We start from the raw sequence: 18859 nt of genomic DNA, 5'->3' as shown, positions 1-18859 counted from the left end.
CAGGCACTGTGGGATTCTTCTATTAACCCCATCTTAAGCATGTTTTTTAATTCTTCCCGAACTACTTTGCGTTTGTGTTCAGGCAGCCGATATGGCCGAGATCGCACCGTAATCCCCGGGCTGGTCTCAATGTGATGTTGTATGAGATTCGTTCGTCCGGGCCTCGCGGAGAACACGTCAGAGAAGCTCCACTGCAACTTGGCAACATCCTCCTTCTGCGCCCCCGTGACCTGTTTGTCACAGAGAAGATGAGGGGGCGGGCCAGAGCGCGGGATCTCAGGGCCGAGCTCCTCCTCCTCTCTCACTACCGTCACCATGGAGACACCCTCCCTCCATGCCTTCAGCAAGTTCAGATGATAAATCTGAGTGTGCCCGCGTCGGTCTGAGCGCCGAACCTCATAATCAACATCACCTACTTGCCGTGTGACCTCAAAGGGTCCTTGCCACTTTGCAAGTAATTTGGAGCTTGAGGTTGGGAGCAATACAAGCACCTTTTCTCCCGGTGCAAATTTGCGCAGTTGGGCCCTTTTGTTGTACGTGCGCTGTTGACGCTCTTGGGCATGGAGCAAATTTATACGTGATAAGTGCGCCACCTGGTGGAGTTTTGCCCGCATGTCCATGACGTATTTAATTTCGTTTTTGCTGGAGCTTGGACTTTCCTCACAGCTTTCCTTAATGACGTCCAGCACTCCGCGAGGCCTCCGGCCATATAGTAGCTCGAAAGGTGTAAAACCTAGGGAGGTCTGGGGTACCTCCCGCATCGCAAACATTAGGGGCTCCAACCACTTATCCCAATTGTGCTTGTCCTCGTGCATGAACTTACGGATCATGGTTTTTAGCGTTTTATTCAAACGCTCCACCAGCCCATCCGTTTGGGGATGACAAACACTGGTGCGGATGGCCGTGATTCCCAGTAACCCGTATAGTTATTTTATCGTGCATGACATGAAGGACGTGCCCTGGTCGGTCAGGATCTCTTTCGGGATCCCGACCCGGGAAATGACCGTGAAGAGTGCTTGCGCCACACTCTTGGCTGAGATGGAGCGCAACGGCACTGCTTCGGGATACCGCGTTGCGTAATCCACCAGGACTAACACAAAGCGGTATCCCCGTGTGCTCGGAGAAAATGGTCCGATGAGGACCATCCCAATTCTTTCGAACGGGACCTCTATGAGTGGTAATGGGCGCAAGGGGGCCTTCGGGATGGCCGCCGGGTTCACCAGCTGGCAGTCCGGACAGGCCGCGCACCACCGGCGCACGTCTGCCCGGAGGCCTGGCCAATAGAATCGGATCATAACCCGATTAAGTGTTTTATCATACCCCATGTGGCCAGATAGCGGGTTAAGATGGGCCGCCTGGAAAATCATTTCTCGGCGTCCTTTTGGCACCAACAATTGGGTGTTTTCCTCCCCGGTCTGAGTGTCACGGGTCACTCGGTATAACCTATCGCGAATAATTGAAAAATGGGGGAACACCCGCGCTTTCCCCTGGCGCACCAGCTGACCGTCGATGAAATCCACCTGGTCCCAGGCTGCGCGCAAGGTTTCATCGCGGGACTGCTCGAGGGGAAAATCCTCCATAGGTTACCATCGGAGGGCCGGGGGGGCCTCCCGCACATCCCCCACCGGTTCCCGCTTGGCCGTCCCGGATGAAACTGGGTCGCCACTGAGAGCCACGCGGATGCTCCCCTCTCCTACAGCCCGTGAACGCATCCCCACGCATTGCGTTACTAGCTGGTTAAACCCTGGCCAATTCGTTCCTAAAATGATGAGGTGCGTGAGGTGCGCGCTGGCGGAAACCTTGACATTATGTTTTAGGCCTTTATATTGAATTTCCACTGGCACAATCGGGTACTCGTGCACATCCCCATGAATACACCTAATTTTACCCCGTGTTGCGTGCCTCAACACCCCGGATCGAACCAAGGTTTGGTGGATCATGGACTGTTTGCAGCCCAAATCCACCATTGCCCAGTATACACTCCCTTGTACCCTTACCGGGACACAGTATGTCTCCCCTGAATCGGGGCCGGGTGCTGGAGGCCCGACAACCTGTAACACCTGCCCCACCTCAGTCAGGGAGCACTCCCGGCGTACATGCCCAGGTTGGCCGCGCTCCCAGCACACCGGCCCTGGGGTTCGAGGCTTCATCTGCGAGGGAAGCCCTCCATACCCAGCGCCAGTACCCTGCAATGCACAAGCAGAGGAAATGAGACTACCCTGTGGACCCCCCCTTGTTGTGTGTCTGTGAGTGCGTGAATGGGTGCGGGTGTGTGTGCTTTGGCATTGTTCTTCTGAGTGGGGAACCTGCTCCTTGGTCCCGGGTGGCTCGGCCGTGCGGGTGCGCTGCTCCAGGGACGTTCCTTCCGGCGGTGTGACTCATCGACGGGGTGCTGGTGTAGGCCTTTCGTCCGCTTTTGCCGTCGCCTCCTTCTGGACAGCCAGGTGGTCCTCTGCCAAGTTTACCGCCATCATCACTTCCTGGGGGCGGTGGTACCTCACCCATGCGGCGGTCCTGGTCGGGATGGCATCAATAAATTGTTCGAGGACAATCAACTCAAACATTTGACTGTCTTGCCCATTTGGTTGTAGCCACCGGGTGGCCGCGTCCCTCAGTTGCTGCGCCAGCACGAATGGGCGGTAATTTGGGCCCAACCTCAGAGCGCGGAACCTCCGCTGGTGGTCTTCTGGACTGCTGCCAACCCGATCCAGTATGGCGCGGCGCAGGTTTGGGTACTGCATCCGGGTGGCCGCTGGGAGATTCAGGGCCGCCCGCTGCGCCACCCCCGCCAGGAGTGGGAGCAGTTTCATTCCCCACTCCTCCTCCGGCCACCTGCACGCTGTTGCTGTGGCCTCGAACACATCAAGGTACGCTTGGGGGTCCTCCCCCTCCCCCATGCGTTGCATCGAGGTCGACGCCCCTGTACCTGAGTTTGCTCTGTCCATTAGGGCCTGCAGTAGTTGGGTCTGCTGCTGGCTCGCCGCCGATACCTCAGCCAGCACTCGTCCGAACGCCTCTAGGGGTGTTGTGGTGGACATTTTCTTGGTCCGTTGTAGTTGGGCGCCACTGTGGAGGTCTTCCTCTTCCCTTTCCGGATTCCTAGCGGAGCACTGGGACCACCACACCTGATATGTTCGTCTTTAACAGAACAGTTTTTATTTTACATTTACATTCGTTTCCAAAGTCCCTCTTTTTTGCTCTCGGCAATCTGGTTTATTTTATAAAACGTTCACTCTCTGCTTTTCAGCCTCTCGGTCTCCTCTGTCCTCAAGAAGAGCCCCCTCATGGTCTCCGCCCCTGCTAATAAAGGGAACAGGTGATTAGATAACTCGTTCCAGCTGAGATTATCCACTCACCTGTTGGCTGCTTCATGGCCGGCCCTGCACACACCCCGCCCGCAGGGGGCGCGCGACCATGGCATTCTGGGTTGCGTTTATAATGTGTTCCAGAGCTGATGTTCTCCCGAAATTTGTGTGTCATTCTTGTTTGGTGTGGGTTCACAGAGTGTGCCGCATATTAGTAAGAGGGTTAAAGTTGTTTATATCACAACCATCAGTGTAAAAGGTATGGCTGTTGATCAAGTATGCATTGCAATCTCGTTTGAGAAGCAGTGAAATGCATGCATCTGGCCGCCACGCAGATTGCATTGTGTAAAGGTGGGCGCGATGACGTGTTGTAGGGCAGTGGTCCCCAACCACCGAGCCGTGGCCGCAGAAGAATTTATTAATATTTATTTTTTATATCACACTTAATTTTTTACTGCATGCCATTAGTAAGCGCAGGGGTGAGAAGAGGTTTTAAATCAGGGGTGTCAAATTCAAATACAGGGTGGGCCAAAATTTAAAACTGAACATAGCCGCGGGCCAAGGTTGAACAAAATAACCTTTTAATAAAGACCCAAACAAGTTTTGCATTGAATATTGATCAAGCAAGGCTTATATAACTTTATAGTGACATCCAAAATCCAGTTTCAAATAATAATAATTAAAAAATATCAATGGCACACCAAATCAAATGTAAATAAAAATGTAATGCCTCATTTCTATTTGCAGACTTCCTAGGTAAATATCAAAATAAACTTTTTCCACAGGCTAATAATAAATACGAAAATAAAACAACAATAATGAATAAGTCAAAGATTCAAGCCTTGAAGTAGCAAGAGAAAGTGCATGAATAAAACCTTAATTATTGCTCAGTTTGCTTAGCTGATTTGCTTTAACACTGAATATGGAACAAGCAAGGCTTATAACTTAACAGTGCAAAATCTACTTTCCAAAAAACAAACGTAAAAACATCAATGGTATATTAAATACAATTTAAATAATACATTTAATGGCTCTTTTCAATTTGCAGCCTTCTGAGGTAAATATCATCATTAACTTTTTCCACAGGCTAATAAATCTTAAAATAAAATAACAATGAAGTGGGCGGGGTTTGGTGGTAGCGGTTGGTGTATATTGTAGCGTCCCGGAAGAGTTAGTGCTGCAAGGGGTTCTGGGTATTTGTTCTGTTGTGTTTATGTTGTGTTACGGTGCAGATATTCTCCCAAAATGTGTTTGTCATTCTTGTTTGGTGTGGCTTCACAGTGTGGCCCATATTTGGAACAGTGTTAAAGTTGTTTATACGGCCACCCTCAGTGCGAACTGTATGGTTGTTGACCAAGTATGCTAGGCATTCACTTACGTGTGTAAAAGCCGCGTGTATTATGTGATTTGGCCGGCACGCTGTTTGCATGGAGGAAAAGCGGACGTGACGACATATTGTAGACAACGCTAAAGGCAGTGACTTTTAGGTAGGCCCCCAATATTGTTGTCCGGGTGGAAATCAGGAGAAAATTAGGAGAATGATTGGAAAATCGGGAGGGTTGGCAAGAATGGGTATTAGCGGTGAATGCGGTGTTATAATACCGGCGGGCTGCTCTAATGTTAATTTGATATTGCCTCAAGGGCCAAATGAAATTGCACGGCGGGCCAAATTTGGCCCGCGGGCCAAGTTTGACACCCATGTTTTAAATGAATTAGCGCCCAGGCGGCTATTCAAAGTAATACGGTATTATAATAATAATTATAATAATTTAAATTTTCCTGAAGGAACTCTCCTTAAGGAATCAATAAAGTACTATCTATTTATCTATCTATCTATCTATCTATCTATCTATCTATCTATCTATCTATCCATCTATCCATCTATCCATCTATCTATCTATCTATCTATCTATCTATCCATCTATCTATCTATCTATCTATCTATCTATCTATTAATAAAACGCCATATCGCCCAGCCCTACATCGTCTCATCTATAAACCCCAATCAAGAAGACCACTCTCCTGCGTCCATGTCGATCCATGGTCTTGTCCACTTCACACACAGCCCGTTTGGCCTATTTTAGCACCCTCGGCTGAGAAGGTCCAGTCCACCCCTGACTGTGTGCTTTAAATCTGGCCTTCTCACATATCCAACCACCCTGAGAATGTGACCTGTTGCTCTGGTCCATTTGCTGCTTGTCGGTGGAGATCAGCTCAACACTCAGCAACTGTTGGCTGCTTGTCCAGAACTTGAGTCACCTCTGATTTTGGAGCAGTTATGCATCTTATGTAACCGTCTGGATGGCGTTTTTATTTTGCTAGTCAATCAGATCAGCTCGATTCAATTTTGCACAGTCAAGAAAGTCACCCCTGGCATGACAACTATTCTGCATAGCAACAGTAATGCCCTTTATAGTAGGCCACGACTCAAATTGCAAACATTTACCTGACATCTGCACACAACGTCCGCTTCGGTGGCCAGCAGGTCGACCACTTTCCCTTTGCCCTCGTCGCCCCATTGCGCGCCGAGCACCACCGTCACGTTGTTCCCTCCGTCGTTGCGCGGTCGCTTGGGTCCCGTCGCGGCGGGCTGGTTGGTGTTTTTGTGCTCTTTGGCCGACCAACTGAGCGACATGACAGTGGAGGCTTCGTGCTGGCCGTCTCAAAAGGACTGGCTGTCTACCCGAGGCGGCACTGCCATATCTGGAAGGCTGCAGACGGCGACGTCACAGCGTCGTGTGCGTAACGGTCGCCTCTGATACTCTTTTTACGCACGAATTATGTTAGTGCGTGCAGTAAAAAGGCTACATTTGGACGTCGATAGATTAAACAAGAAAAGTTACAATCCAGTCTGGTCGTCTGTAACACTCCTTTACACACTTATGTTAACTGTGCATTTCACACACTTATTGTATGTGAGTGCATTGATTGATTGAAACTTTTATGAGTAGATTGCACAGTACAGTACATACTCCGTGCAATTGACCACTAAAAGGTGACACCCGAATACGTTTTTCAACTTGTTTAAGTCGGGGTCCACTTTCATGGTATTCATGGAATTTAAAAGGCTTTATTTTGATCCAGTTTAACAAACTGTTTAAACTCCATGTGTTTATTAAGTGCAAAGAAGAATAATCCTGATATACATCTTAACTCTATTGATAAATGAGACATAAACTTTTTTCAACAAGTACCAACCACCTCGGAAAAAATAAGGTACCACCATTGTGACCAACATTAAAACACAGTAGTGTAGTAGGCCTTAGTATTCATTAAAAACAAGGCAGAGGTTTTATTTAACAAGTATATTTAATATTTTTGGCCTGTGTAACAAAGTAACAATACACACAATTTGAACAGTAACACTATGTTTTAATCTAGGAAAAAAAACTGTGTAATTAAATAATTAATTAAATCTTTGGTGAGTCACTCGAAGGAGCCCACGTACGACATCACTGATTCATAACACAATCAGGAAATTATGTGAATTACAACTTAATAGTATTCATGTACACTTTATTTATCTCTGTTAATTTTTATTTATTTATTTACTTATCAGTTGTTTGTTTTAGCGATCGATAAGTAACAGAAAATAAATAGGATTAAACAAGGGTCTAAGTAATGGGTGTCAAACGTACGGCCCGCGGGCCGCATCAGGCCCGCTGGATGAGTTTGCTAAGTATACAAATTAACCTGAAATTTTTGAATGAAAGAAACAGCTCTTCTACATGTGTCTACTGGATGTTGCATTAGCAATTCCTTGTATCTCTGTAGATCAGGGGTCGGCAACCCGCGGCTCCGGAGCCGCATGCGGCTCTTGGATCACTCTGATGGGGCTCAGCTGCATACTTGCTGAACCCCCCATTTTTCCAGGATGTTTTCCAGATTTCATTGCCTCTCCCAGAAAATCTCCCAAGGATAACATTGTCAGATTTTCACCCGGACAACAATATTGAGGGCGTGCCGTGATGGCAATGCCTTAAACGTCCTCTCGACCATGTCGTTGCATCCCTTTTAATACTATGCTATCTAAGTGCTAGCAGGCCACATCTTGTGTGCGGCTGCTGACTCAACGCGCAAGCGACTTCAAGGCATACTTGTTCAACAGCCATTCAGGTGACACTGAGGGTTGTGATATACACAACTTTAACACTCTTACTAATATGCGCCACATTGTGAACCCACACCAAACAATGACAAACACATTTCGGGAGAACATCTGCAATGTAACACAAAATAAACACAACAGAATAAATACCCGGAATCCCATGCATCCCTAACTCTTCCGGGCTACATTATACACCCCCACTACCACCACCCCCTCTCCGTGCGTCGGTTAAGGTGGGCAGGGTTGGGGGGGCGGGGTTTGGTGGTAGCGGGGGAGTATAATGTAGCCCGGAATAGTTCGGGATACATGGGATTCTGGGTATTTGTTCCGTTGTGTTTATGTTGTGTTACAGAGCGGATGTTTTCCCGAAATGTGTTTGTCATTCTTGTTTGGTGTGGTTTCACAGTGTGGCGCATATTAGTAAGAGTGTTAAAGTTGTTTATATCACAACCCTCAGTGTAACCTGTATGGCTGTTGAGGAAGTATGCCTTGCAGTCGCTTATGTGTGTCTGCAGAAGCCTCATACAACATGTGAATGGGCTGGTTAGCTGTTTGTTACGGTTGTAGAAGGCGCTTAACGCATTGTCATCATAGCACGCCCTTACTATTGTTGTTTGGGTGAAAACCAGCAGACACTCGACCGAATGGTTGCTCTGAAACTCGGTAGTCTCCCTGTGTTGTGTCGTCTTCCAGCCTCCCGCCATCCTTCCTTGTCGTCGAGTCGTGTGTCTCATCACCTTGGACCTCCTGTGGATTTTCCCATTCCTTCCTGGACATCGACCTCACGCCTGCCTAACGACCACAAAACCAAGCTCCTGCCCTTGATCTTCCGCCTGCTCCCCGACGTTCGATTCCGCCTTGCTCCTTGCTGGACTTCCGCCTGGATCCCAACACGCATCCTCAACACCCTCTGGCAACCATACTCAGATAAGTCTCACACTTCGTCACACTACATCTCTTTGGTTAAATACACATCTCACTTACACACTAAGCTGTCAATAAATACGCTGACAGCTAATGACGTCATTGTTCCTCTGCCGTCTTCTTCTCCCGCTGTAACGTCACAGACTGATGAACATTATCAAAACATTCATTCAGAAAATATAAATAACAACAAATAAAGATAGAATAATATTAACCGCAACATGTTAGTGTAAAAAAACCAAAACTTTATGATTTGTACATTTTCAGAATGTGCTTATTCTATTTTTAAACACAGAAAACAATCTGAAGGTGTCTTTATTTTTAAGTTATCTTGCAGGGATTTTACCAGTCCGGCACACTTGGGAGTAGATTTTTCTCCATGTGGCCCCCGATCTCAAATGAGTTTGACACCCCTGGTCTAAGTAAAATTTTAATACAGTAATCCCTTGTTTATTATTGTTAGATGGTTCCGGACGTGGCCACGAAAAATGAATTTTCGCAAAATTCATCCATTTTCTACCGCTTATTCCCTTCGGGGTCGCGAGGGGCGCTGGTGCCTATCTCAGCTACAATCGGGCAGAAGGTGGGGTACACCCTGGACAAGTCGCCACCTCATCGCAGGGCCAACACAGATAGACAGACAACATGCACACTCACATTCACACACTAGGGCCAATTTAGTGTTGCCAATCAACCTATCCCCAGGTGCATTTCTTTAGAAGTGGGAGGAAGCCGGAGTACTCGGAGGGAACCCACGCAGTCACAGGGAGAACATGCAAACTCCACACAGAAAGATCTTGAGCCCAGGATTGAACCCAGGACTACTCAGGACCTTTGTATTGTGAAGCACTAACCACTCTCCCACTGTGCTGCCCATTTTCGCAAAATATAAATCATTATTTGTTTTTTTTTAAACATTTGTTTTTTGGGTTTTTACAGACACATAACATTTATTATTATTATTTTTTTACATACATATAACTGATAAAAGTGAACAGTTCTCCCCCTTAGAATGATGACAGAGGTCTGTAATTTTCATCATAGGTACACTTCAACTGTGAGAGACAGAATGTGAAAAAAAATCCAGGAATTCACATTGTAGGAATTTTAAAGAATTTATTTGTAAATTATGGTGGAAAATAAGTATTTGGTCAACCATTCAAAGCTCTCACTGATGGAAGGAGGTTTTGGCTCAAAATCTCACGATACATGGCCCCATTCATTCTTTCCTTAATACGGATCAATCGTCCTGTCTCCTTAGCAGAAAAACAGCCCCAAAGCATGATGTTTCCACCCCCATGCTTCACAGTAGTTATGGTGTTCTTGGGATGAAACTCAGTATTCTTGTTCCTCCAAACACGACGAGTTGAGTTTGTACCAAAAAGTTCTATTTTGGTTTCATCTGACCACATGACATTCTCCCAATCCTCTGCTGTATCATCCATGTATCCATTTTGGGGACTTAATAATCCTTTAAATACCAGCATCACATCTTCAGAACACGGAAAAAACCCGCAGAAGCATCCCTCCGAACAGCGTGTGCACCTCCTCTCCTCTCCACAAGAAAAACTACACTAAGCAGCTTTGAGAAAACCAACTGTACAATGGGCGTTGAAAATGACATGTAGTTAACAAGTGAAGTGGACTTAGGTAAATATTTAAACAAAAAACAGCTTATTATCAGCAAATAGCTCTTATAGACACACTGGAATTGTAGTCATTTTGACAAAACGGACAAAGAGTAACCATTGCAACAACACTGTCTGAGTGAGGCAGAACAAAATCAATAAGCAAGGCAAGACTTTCACAAACTCAAATAGTCATCATGTTAACAAAAACGAGCCCAGCGTAGACCCAGTAGTAACACTACCCGGAAGAGGAAGAAAAAGTCCAACAAGTATCCATGTAAGCTATTTTACGCTCATGAGATTTGCAGTCTTTAAGGCAGGGGTAGGGAACCTATGGCTCTCGAGCCAGATGTGGCTCTTTTGATGACTGTATCTGGCTCTCAGATAAATCTTAGCTGACATTGCGTAACACGATAAGTAATGAATAATTCAGTTGGAAATCACAGTGTTAAAAATAACATTCAAATAATTAAACATTGTCATGGATTTAAATCCATCCATCCTTTTCTACCGCATCTGTTCAAGGTTACAGGTGGCTCCTTTGGGGTACAGGAGGGTCACATTAATAAATAAATAAATAAATAAATGGGTTGTACTTGTATAGCGCTTTTCTACCTTCAAGGTACTCAAAGCGCTTTGACACTACTTCCACATTTACCCATTCACACACACATTCACACACTGATGGAGGGAGCTGCCATGCAAGGCGCCAACCAGCACGCATCAGGAGCAAGGGTGAAGTGTTTTGCTCAGGACACAACGGACGTGACGAGGTTGGTTCTAGGTGGGATTTGAACCAGTGACCCTCGGGTTGTGCACGGCACTCTAAAAAAGTTTGTCTTACTTAAAAATGCACACATTGTATTAAGTGTTAAAAAAATATTATGTGGCTCTTACAGAAATACATATTACAAAATTTGGATTTCATGGCTCTTTCAGCCAAAAAGGTTCCCGACCCCTGCTTTATGGCCTTGACAGCAGCAATCAGCGAGCATGTTAGCGTGGCTCTTAGACGGAATCCGGCGCAACTCCCCTTTTGATATTTTTCTCCACAAAGTCTGCTGCCTGTACTGGGTCCTCAAATCTGTGAGTCTGGTTGTTGGATGAATTAATCCATAAGTCCCCGGAAAGGAGAAATCCAATCTGCATGTTGAGACATGAATAAAGCTTTTTCTTTAACCAAGCAAAGGCTGTTTGTTTCCGTTTTAAGGCCGGAGTAAAGTCAGGAAAAATCCAAATCTTCTTACCCATATAGGATAGCAGAGAAGCCTCACCCGCCGGTCGTAGAATCTGGTTCTGGACTTAAAATAAATTCACTCCTACAACAAGCGGCCGAGGATGTCCACCATCTTTCGGCCGAGCACAGGGTCCGGTGAGCAAGATTCAACATGGGTTTGTTGTCGAGCTTCAGCACATTCTGCAAGAACTGAACTGTGAATTCAGTCCGACGGGGGCCCTCAAAGCCCTCAAGGAGGCCTACCACTCGGATATTACTCCCACTCGAGCGGCACTCCAGATCATGGCATTTTTTTTAGAGAGGCGATTACGGTGGCAGTTAGCTTGTTGACACTAGCAGCGAGCTCCAGGCTAGCGATGTCCCCGCTATGGGACGAGAGAATGATAATGCCGGAGCGGTGTAGCTCGGATGGTAGAGTAGTCGTGCCAGCAACTTGAGGGTTCCAGGTTCGATCCCCGCTTCCGCCATCCTAGTCACTGACGTTGTTTACTTGGGCAAGATACTTTACCCACCTGCTCCCAGTGCCACCCACAGTGGTTTAATTGTAACTTAGATATTGGGTTCCACAATGTAAAAGCGCTTTGAGTCACTAGAGAAAAGCGCTATATAAATATAATTCACTTCATTTGTTCTCATATGGCTCCATAACAGCCGCTATCTCTCCTCTGACAACAAGTTTAAGATTGTTGAGGATGTCGGCTTGCATTTCGCCCATCTTCCAACATATGCTCGTAAAAAGGACCAAGTCGACGACTGACTCCTCCATGATATCTGGATCCGGAGACGCCGGATTTCTTTCGGCCAGACATTGCGGAATTCACAAGCGCAATGACAAAAAAAAAGAAAAAAAGCTGCGCACGATCAGTAAAAGTATCGGAGAGTTGACGGCCGGAGTCGGCAAAAGTGCCAATAAAACATATAAAAGGTCTCATTTCAACAGACATTCAAACTTTTTTCACCAAGCAACACCTTAAAGGCCTACTGAAACCCACTACTACGCACCACGCACTCTGATAGTTTATATATCAATGATGAAATATTAACATTGCAACACATGCCAATACGGCCTTTTTAGTTTACTAAATTGCAATTTTAAATTTACCGGGACTTTTTTCTTGAAAACGTCGCGTAATGACGACGTGTACGCGTGATGTCACGGGCTGTTATGAATATGAGCGTTGCGCACACACAGAGCTAAAAGTCGTCTGCTTTAACGGCATAATTACACAGTATTTTGGAGATCTGTGTTGCTGAATCTTTGGCAATTTGTTCAATTAAATTGGAGAAGTCAAAGTAGAAAGACGGAGTTGGGAAGCTTTAGCCTTTATCCACACAAACACGCGGTGATTCCTTGTTTAAAATTCACGGACGTGAAACTTTACTGTGGATCACAGCGAACATGGATCCCAACCGAATGTCGACCAGCAGGTTTCGGTGAGAAAATTGTGGTTAAAAAGTCGCCTCTTACCGGATATCAGCTGAGCTTGTGCCTCCCATACAGCTGCAGTAGACTTCCCCGAGACACTGCGCGTCAACACCCGGCCGTGGACGTACACTTCCGACTATCAGGTACTGTTAAACTCACTAAAACACTAGCAACACAATAGAAAGATAAAGGATTTCCCAGAATTAACCTAGTAAATGTCTCTAAAAACATATGAATCTGTCTCAATGCAACGCGATTGCGATCGCGTTTTTTTTTTTTCTAGTCCGTCGCTATCAATATCATCGAACACAAATATTTCATTCTCACTCAAATTAATGGGGAAATTGTCGTTTTCTCGGTCTGAATAGCTGTTTTTGTTGGAGGCTCCCATTAAAAACAATGTGAATATTTGAGGAGCCATCACACGGTTGACGTCATCGTCTGCGACTTCCGGTAGAGGCAGGGCTTTTCTTCAGTTGCGAACTTTATCGTGGGTGTTCTCTACTAAATTCTTCCAGCAAAAATATGACAATATCGCAAAATGATCAAGTATGACACAGAATGGACCTGCTATACCCGTTTAAATAAGAAAATCTCATTTCAGTAGGCCTTTAAAAAACACTTGGCTCTCCAACTTCCACCATAATGACCAATACTAATATACAGTAGCCTAGTAGGCCTTAGTATTCATTAGCAAAAAGGCAGAGGTTGTATTGAATATTTTGGCCTTTGCAACATTACACACAGTTTGAAAGGTCACACTGTTTTAATATACTTTTTTTTTATATGTTTTTTTTTATATGTTTTTTTTAATATATGTTTTAATATATAATGTACTTTATTTATGTGATTATTTGGCTTCCCACTATATGGAACCCACATACAGTACCACAGTTTGAGGTTGTAGGTTGAGAGCATAAAGACTTGTTTACTACCTTCTGAATACATTTTTCAACATTATGAAAGCCGTCTAGACATATGACAGCATTCAGTCACGTTTATACTCTTTAAATCCAACGTAGCAATGCTGCCTAAGGCTAAACCAACCAGTGGCCACGATACCGAACAGCATGATCTGATTGGTTTGGTCTTATCGAGCGGCCAATACTACATTAGTATATTGACATGTTTAGTTCATTTAGCCATTTTTATGTATGAAAATGTTTGAAAATGTTGTAGAATATGCCTAAAAAACAAATAAACTGTGATTTGGTGAAACCTGCAGGTGGCAAGGGACAACTGTAATGGTCCATCCATCCATCCATTTTCTACCGCTTGTCCCTTTTTGGGTAGCGGGGGGTGCTGGAGCCTATCTCAGCTGCATTCGGGCGGAAGGCGGTGTACACCCTGGACAAGTCGCCACCTCATCGCAGGGCCAACACAGACAACATTCACACTCACTGTGGTGGGCGTGGCCTGCGCACCTGCAGCGAAGCGGGGTATGACAGAACCGGCTTCGAGATTAGCGACAGGTGAGTGGATGACACAGCTGAAAGTGTTGGTCTAATCACCTGTCGTTCTGTTAAAGGCGGCAGTCGGGAAGGAGTGTTGGTGAATGGCAGTTGACGGAGCACGACAAACCACTCTAGAGAAAAGACATTGGCGGAAAAGCACAAAAAAACTTTTGCTAGAAGAAGTGAACAATAAATATTATTGGTACAACCTTCTAAAGGAGTGATGATGTCAGTGACTGGTGGCCAAAAGAACCCGGAAGAAAGTGATTTCCACACTCACATTCACACACTAGGGCCAATTTAGTGTTGCCAATCATCCTATCCCCAGGTGCATGTCTTTGGAAGTGGGGGGAAGACGGAGTACCCGGAGGGAACCCACGCAGTCACAGGGAGAACATGCAAATTCCACACAGTAAGATCCCGAGCCCGGGATTGAACTCAGGACCTTCGTATTATGAGGCACATGCACACCGTACTGCCAGTCTGTAATGGTGTTTATTATGTATACCGCATTTTTCGGAGTATAAGTCGCTCCGGGGTATAAGTCGCACCTGCCGAAAATGCATAATAAAGGAAAAAACATATAAGTCGCACTGGAGTGTAAGTCACACTTTTGGGGGAAATTTTTTTGGACAAACCCAACACCAAGAATAGACATTTGAAAGGCAATTTAAAATAAAGAATAGTGAACAACAGGCTGAATAAGTGTACGTTATATGACGCATAAATAACCAACGGAAATCATTTCTGGTATGTTAACGTAACATATTATGGTAAGAGTCATTCAAATAACTATAACGTATAGAACATGCTATTCGTTTACCAAACATTCTGTCACTCCCAATCGCTAAATCTCATTAAATCCTCTTCTTCGGGGTCGCTTCTAAATAATATTGATATTTTACGGTAATGTGGTAATAATTTCACACATAAGTCGCTCCTGAGTATAAGTCACACCCTCGGCCAAAGTATGAAAAAAGCTGCGACTTATAGTCTGAAAAATACCGTACTGTATATAAAGCCTTTTGTATTCATTTCGAGACATAGGCCGTTGATGAATCGCCTCCACCCTTTGTCTTGGGCCATCTTCTCCAGCTGTTGTCACGTCAGCCCCTACTTGTTGCTCTGTTCTTCTTCTCCAGGTGTTATTGAGATGACCTCTTACCGTTTGCCCCGTGGGTTCCATGTCAGTGTCTGTTTGGTTATTACTGTTGTTTCTTCTCAGTGTGTGACCAATCCAGATCCACTTTGTCCTTTTCTTCTGTACGTCTTATTGGTGCGTTTCCGTAGGTTGATTTGAATTGTGTTTGGCCGGAAGAAACCAAAGATGAATTTTAAGGCAGTGGTTCAATGGTGTTTTATCATTATGTTTTTATCACGATCACCCCCCCCCAAACTTTATGTGAAACAATTTTCATACTTAAAATTCTAAAAACTTGAATTTAATTTGATCCATGTTACTAACTAAAATGATTTTAATGGGAAAAACATGTTCAACAATACTCATTTCTGTGGAAAATAGCAATTTTAATATTGATGACATAGATTTTAATTATTCTCAACTTTTCAACCTGGAGTTTACCTCAGTACTGTTTTTTGAGACAACCATGGAAGCCAACATGTCAACTATGGGAATTAAGTCATATTCTAATCAGTGAAGGAGCAGGGAGAAGCTGGAAATACTCTTGCTGTAATAATTTCTCATGGCGTGTCATTAATCCAAATTTTACAAGCACTTCATGCAAAACTGTTAAAATTATGTATATATTATCACACAACTTTAGTATGCTTAAAGTCTGTTGCTAGAGTTATTAGCTATTTTAATCAAGATAGATTCTTGTATCCGTGCAAAGCTGGCAATCTTTTGGATTGCCAGCCGTCTCTATCAGTGTTGTGTTACCAGACTCGGCCTGCTGACTGCTAAGGCCGAACATCGCTGTGACGCAGACAGAGCAGAGACAAGGCGATATCACCATCGTCAACTAATTTTCATTTATTATATAATCATATATTGAGACCTTCCAAATAGAGGAAGCACGCGGGCTGGACTTTTAGAACGTAGTTTGGATCTGTAACTAGAATACAGCCCCAAACACGTGTCCTCATGAGCTAAATTTAACTCTTATCTCTGCATGATTCTTTGCTTCTTGTCTGATTAATAGACGTCATCAGTGTTTGAACCTGACAAAATCCGGATCCACCACCATTTGCATGGCCCTAAACACAGCGCGTGCGTTGCATTAATGAAGGGGCAGCCATGGGATTAAATAAAATATCCTATTCTTCTTCGCGCATTATATGCATCTTTGAAATATAACACCAAAGCAATTCGGTTAAGTGTTTTATACACATTTTTTTATACACTGTTGGATTAGTTAAGAGTACATTTTTTTTTACACATCTTTTTACATACTAAAGTGCATTTAAACACTTTTGAAGGCAACTTTTATTAAATCGTTTACAATCCAGTCTGCTGGTCTGACAATTTTACACACTAATTATGTGAGTGGGTGCATTAAAAACGCTTCATATCCACGTTGACTTTTATTAAAATAGCTTAAACATTAAAAGTTACAATCCAGTACTCTATTAGATAATGTGATTATATATTAACATCCAACTGTTTCAAAAGGTGATATCCAATATTTTCTATTAGTAGCTGAAATCATTTAAAGCAACACATTTATACAAAATAAACATTTAAAGCACATTGTCCAAGTCTTTTGGAAGTTAATTTACATTGACACATTGACATCCAAAATGCTGTCTAAAATCCCAGTTTTGAATTAATTTAGTTTAGAAACAATCTTCAGGAGGGTTCACAAAATAAAATATATACTCTGTTACATCAATTTCTTCTTTTTCCTCTGGAGCTTCTTTTTCTGGGCTCACCTGGAGGGGAGGGGGAAACAACCTTCAGTCAAATAAAAATACATACTTTATTATAAATATAACAGATTTAGGAAGTTCTTTCAATGCATTGATAGGATTTAATTTAGTATCAGTTTACAGGAAACACACATGAGACTGCGGTTAGTAGAGTAAAAGCAGTCCCAGGAGCAGAATTAAGTGATGGACGGAAAAATATGGAAGACACAAGAGTGACAGCGGTCATGAGATCTTCATTCATAATGACTACACAAACTGCCAGACTGATGAAGACTATATGTCATTTTGTTGTATACTAAATGCCAAGATTGGAGTCACATAGCATTTTTGTAACAGTGTTAAAAGTGTTAAAAGCTGGACAACACAAGACAAATGAAACCCAGATCTCAGTAAGACGCACAAATGGTGTTATTTGCCACAGCGTTTGGACAAGTGGGTTTATTGGGGCGGAATAGCTCGGTTGGTAGAGTGGACGTGCCAGCAACTTGAGGGTTGCAGGTTCGATCCCCGCTTCCGCCATCCTAGTCACTGCCATTGTGTCCTTGGGCAGGACACTTTACCATCTGCTCCCAGTGCCACCCACACTGGTTAAAATGTTAAAATTAGATATTGGGCTTCCCTATAGCGCTTTGAGTCATTAGAGAAAAAGCGCTACATAAATATAATTCACTTCACTTTATTAGGATGATGTGCCTGCTTACATTTAGCCATCCCAGCGCATCACCTACCTCACTGCAACACACAGCCCTTTTTAGGTTTAATGTGTCCTTTCCCACTGTTACCTTGTGTTTTGAGAGAGTCTGAACGAAAAACAGAGCATTCAAATAAAAAGGTCCATTGGCATCATTGAAAAACATATTTGCATTTAAAATAATCCGCAGCCATCTTCTTGAGTTAAAAAAGTACATCTTGAAAATGCCTTATGTACTAAAACAACGCATGTATAGTATAAAATATATAGTGCAATCACAAATAGAGCCAAAACAGAACTTCCTTTAAGACATGTCAAGACACTAGCATTCCAAAGACCTTTATTTAAGTTAACGGGTAGATTACCTGGACTCTTCTTTTTGTTGCGTTTACAGACGCTTGGCAGTTTCTTTGGCTTGGCCTTATGTGAAGTTGTCATGTCCTCAGACACCGCTGGCACCTCTTCTGTTTCAACTACCTTGAAATCACACCCCAAGATGCTCTCATTAAGAGTCTTCTCCTTGCTTTTGGAGCGCGTTCTGCCCACCACTTCATCCTGCATGGGTGTTTTTGCAACGGTCGACTCATGACCGAAATTTTGTCCTCCACTCGTTTCACTGTCGTTTCTTTCATTGGCTTGTCTGTTTCCTGTGAGGTGAACATTCACAGTAGTATCTGCTGACTCCTCTGGTGGTAATTTCTCAGGTGCCAAACTGCAAGTTCCATCTGATACAGCCTCTGTTAGGTCAGAGTCTGACATGGAGGATGGGCTGAAGACACTAGTTTCAGTTGAATCTACTGAAAAACCATCTGTGAGAAGAAGCGGCTGATGATCCGCCCGAGGGTTAGTTTCCGTTATTGCAGGCGTCGTCGAGCTCAGAACCTCCTGTAGCAACGTCGGCCTTTCCGGGGGTGCTGGTGTTGTCTTGGCTGCTTGTCCTGGGGTTTGGTTGGGTGTAGGAACTTGAGACGGCGAAGGAGTCTCTCCTGGCTGATTGATGCCGTTCACCTCGCCTGGCCTCTCTTGGTGATCCTCTGTTGGAGGTGTGGTGGAGGCGGAAATGCTGGCTAAGTCTACGACTTCTTCGCCTGCAGGCTTCACACTTGACCCTGAAGGGAGGAGACACCAACACTGATTGGGACAGTTCTGAAGGATACAAAATTAGAACAGAATTCCAACAAAGTTGAACATTTGGTT

At 44.3% G+C, this 18859-nt stretch overlaps 2 protein-coding genes and 1 long non-coding RNA gene across 5 annotated transcripts in view; 1 reads left to right on the top strand and 2 right to left on the bottom strand.

Annotated features, from left to right (window-relative positions):
- adss1 (adenylosuccinate synthase 1) overlaps nucleotides 1-6015 on the bottom strand; it is a 35273-nt gene extending 29258 nt beyond the window's left edge. Inside the window, exon 1 of the mRNA XM_061895411.1 lies at nucleotides 5752-6015. Within this exon, the coding sequence (XP_061751395.1) occupies nucleotides 5752-5940 (189 nt within the window). The 5' untranslated portion in view covers nucleotides 5941-6015. The remainder of the gene's footprint in view (nucleotides 1-5751) is intronic.
- Nucleotides 5757-14285, top strand: LOC133549707 (uncharacterized). Its single transcript, XR_009806147.1, has 3 exons — nucleotides 5757-6043; nucleotides 13854-14100; nucleotides 14157-14285. It is a non-coding gene; the product is annotated as an uncharacterized LOC133549707 (long non-coding RNA).
- Nucleotides 14286-16613: 2328 nt separating this feature from the next.
- Nucleotides 16614-18859, bottom strand: part of inf2 (inverted formin 2) — a 38687-nt gene continuing 36441 nt past the window's right edge. The window contains exons 21-23 of one of the 3 annotated variants that reach the window (XM_061895406.1): nucleotides 18028-18771; nucleotides 17700-17771; nucleotides 16614-16974 (exon numbers count right to left, since the gene is read on the bottom strand). In XM_061895406.1, coding sequence (XP_061751390.1) covers nucleotides 17701-17771; nucleotides 18028-18771 — 815 coding nt within the window. In that variant the 3' untranslated portion in view covers nucleotides 16614-16974; nucleotide 17700. Of the gene's footprint in view, nucleotides 16975-17699; nucleotides 17772-18027; nucleotides 18772-18859 lie in introns of those variants that run through there. The other 2 variants (XM_061895407.1, XM_061895408.1) reach the window with 2 other exon arrangements.

The sequence above is a fragment of the Nerophis ophidion genome, linkage group LG03 (genome assembly GCF_033978795.1).
Source record: "Nerophis ophidion isolate RoL-2023_Sa linkage group LG03, RoL_Noph_v1.0, whole genome shotgun sequence".
NCBI lineage: Eukaryota > Metazoa > Chordata > Actinopteri > Syngnathiformes > Syngnathidae > Nerophis > Nerophis ophidion.
Note: the sequence above shows the minus strand (reverse complement) of the source record. Positions and strands in the feature narration are given on the sequence as shown.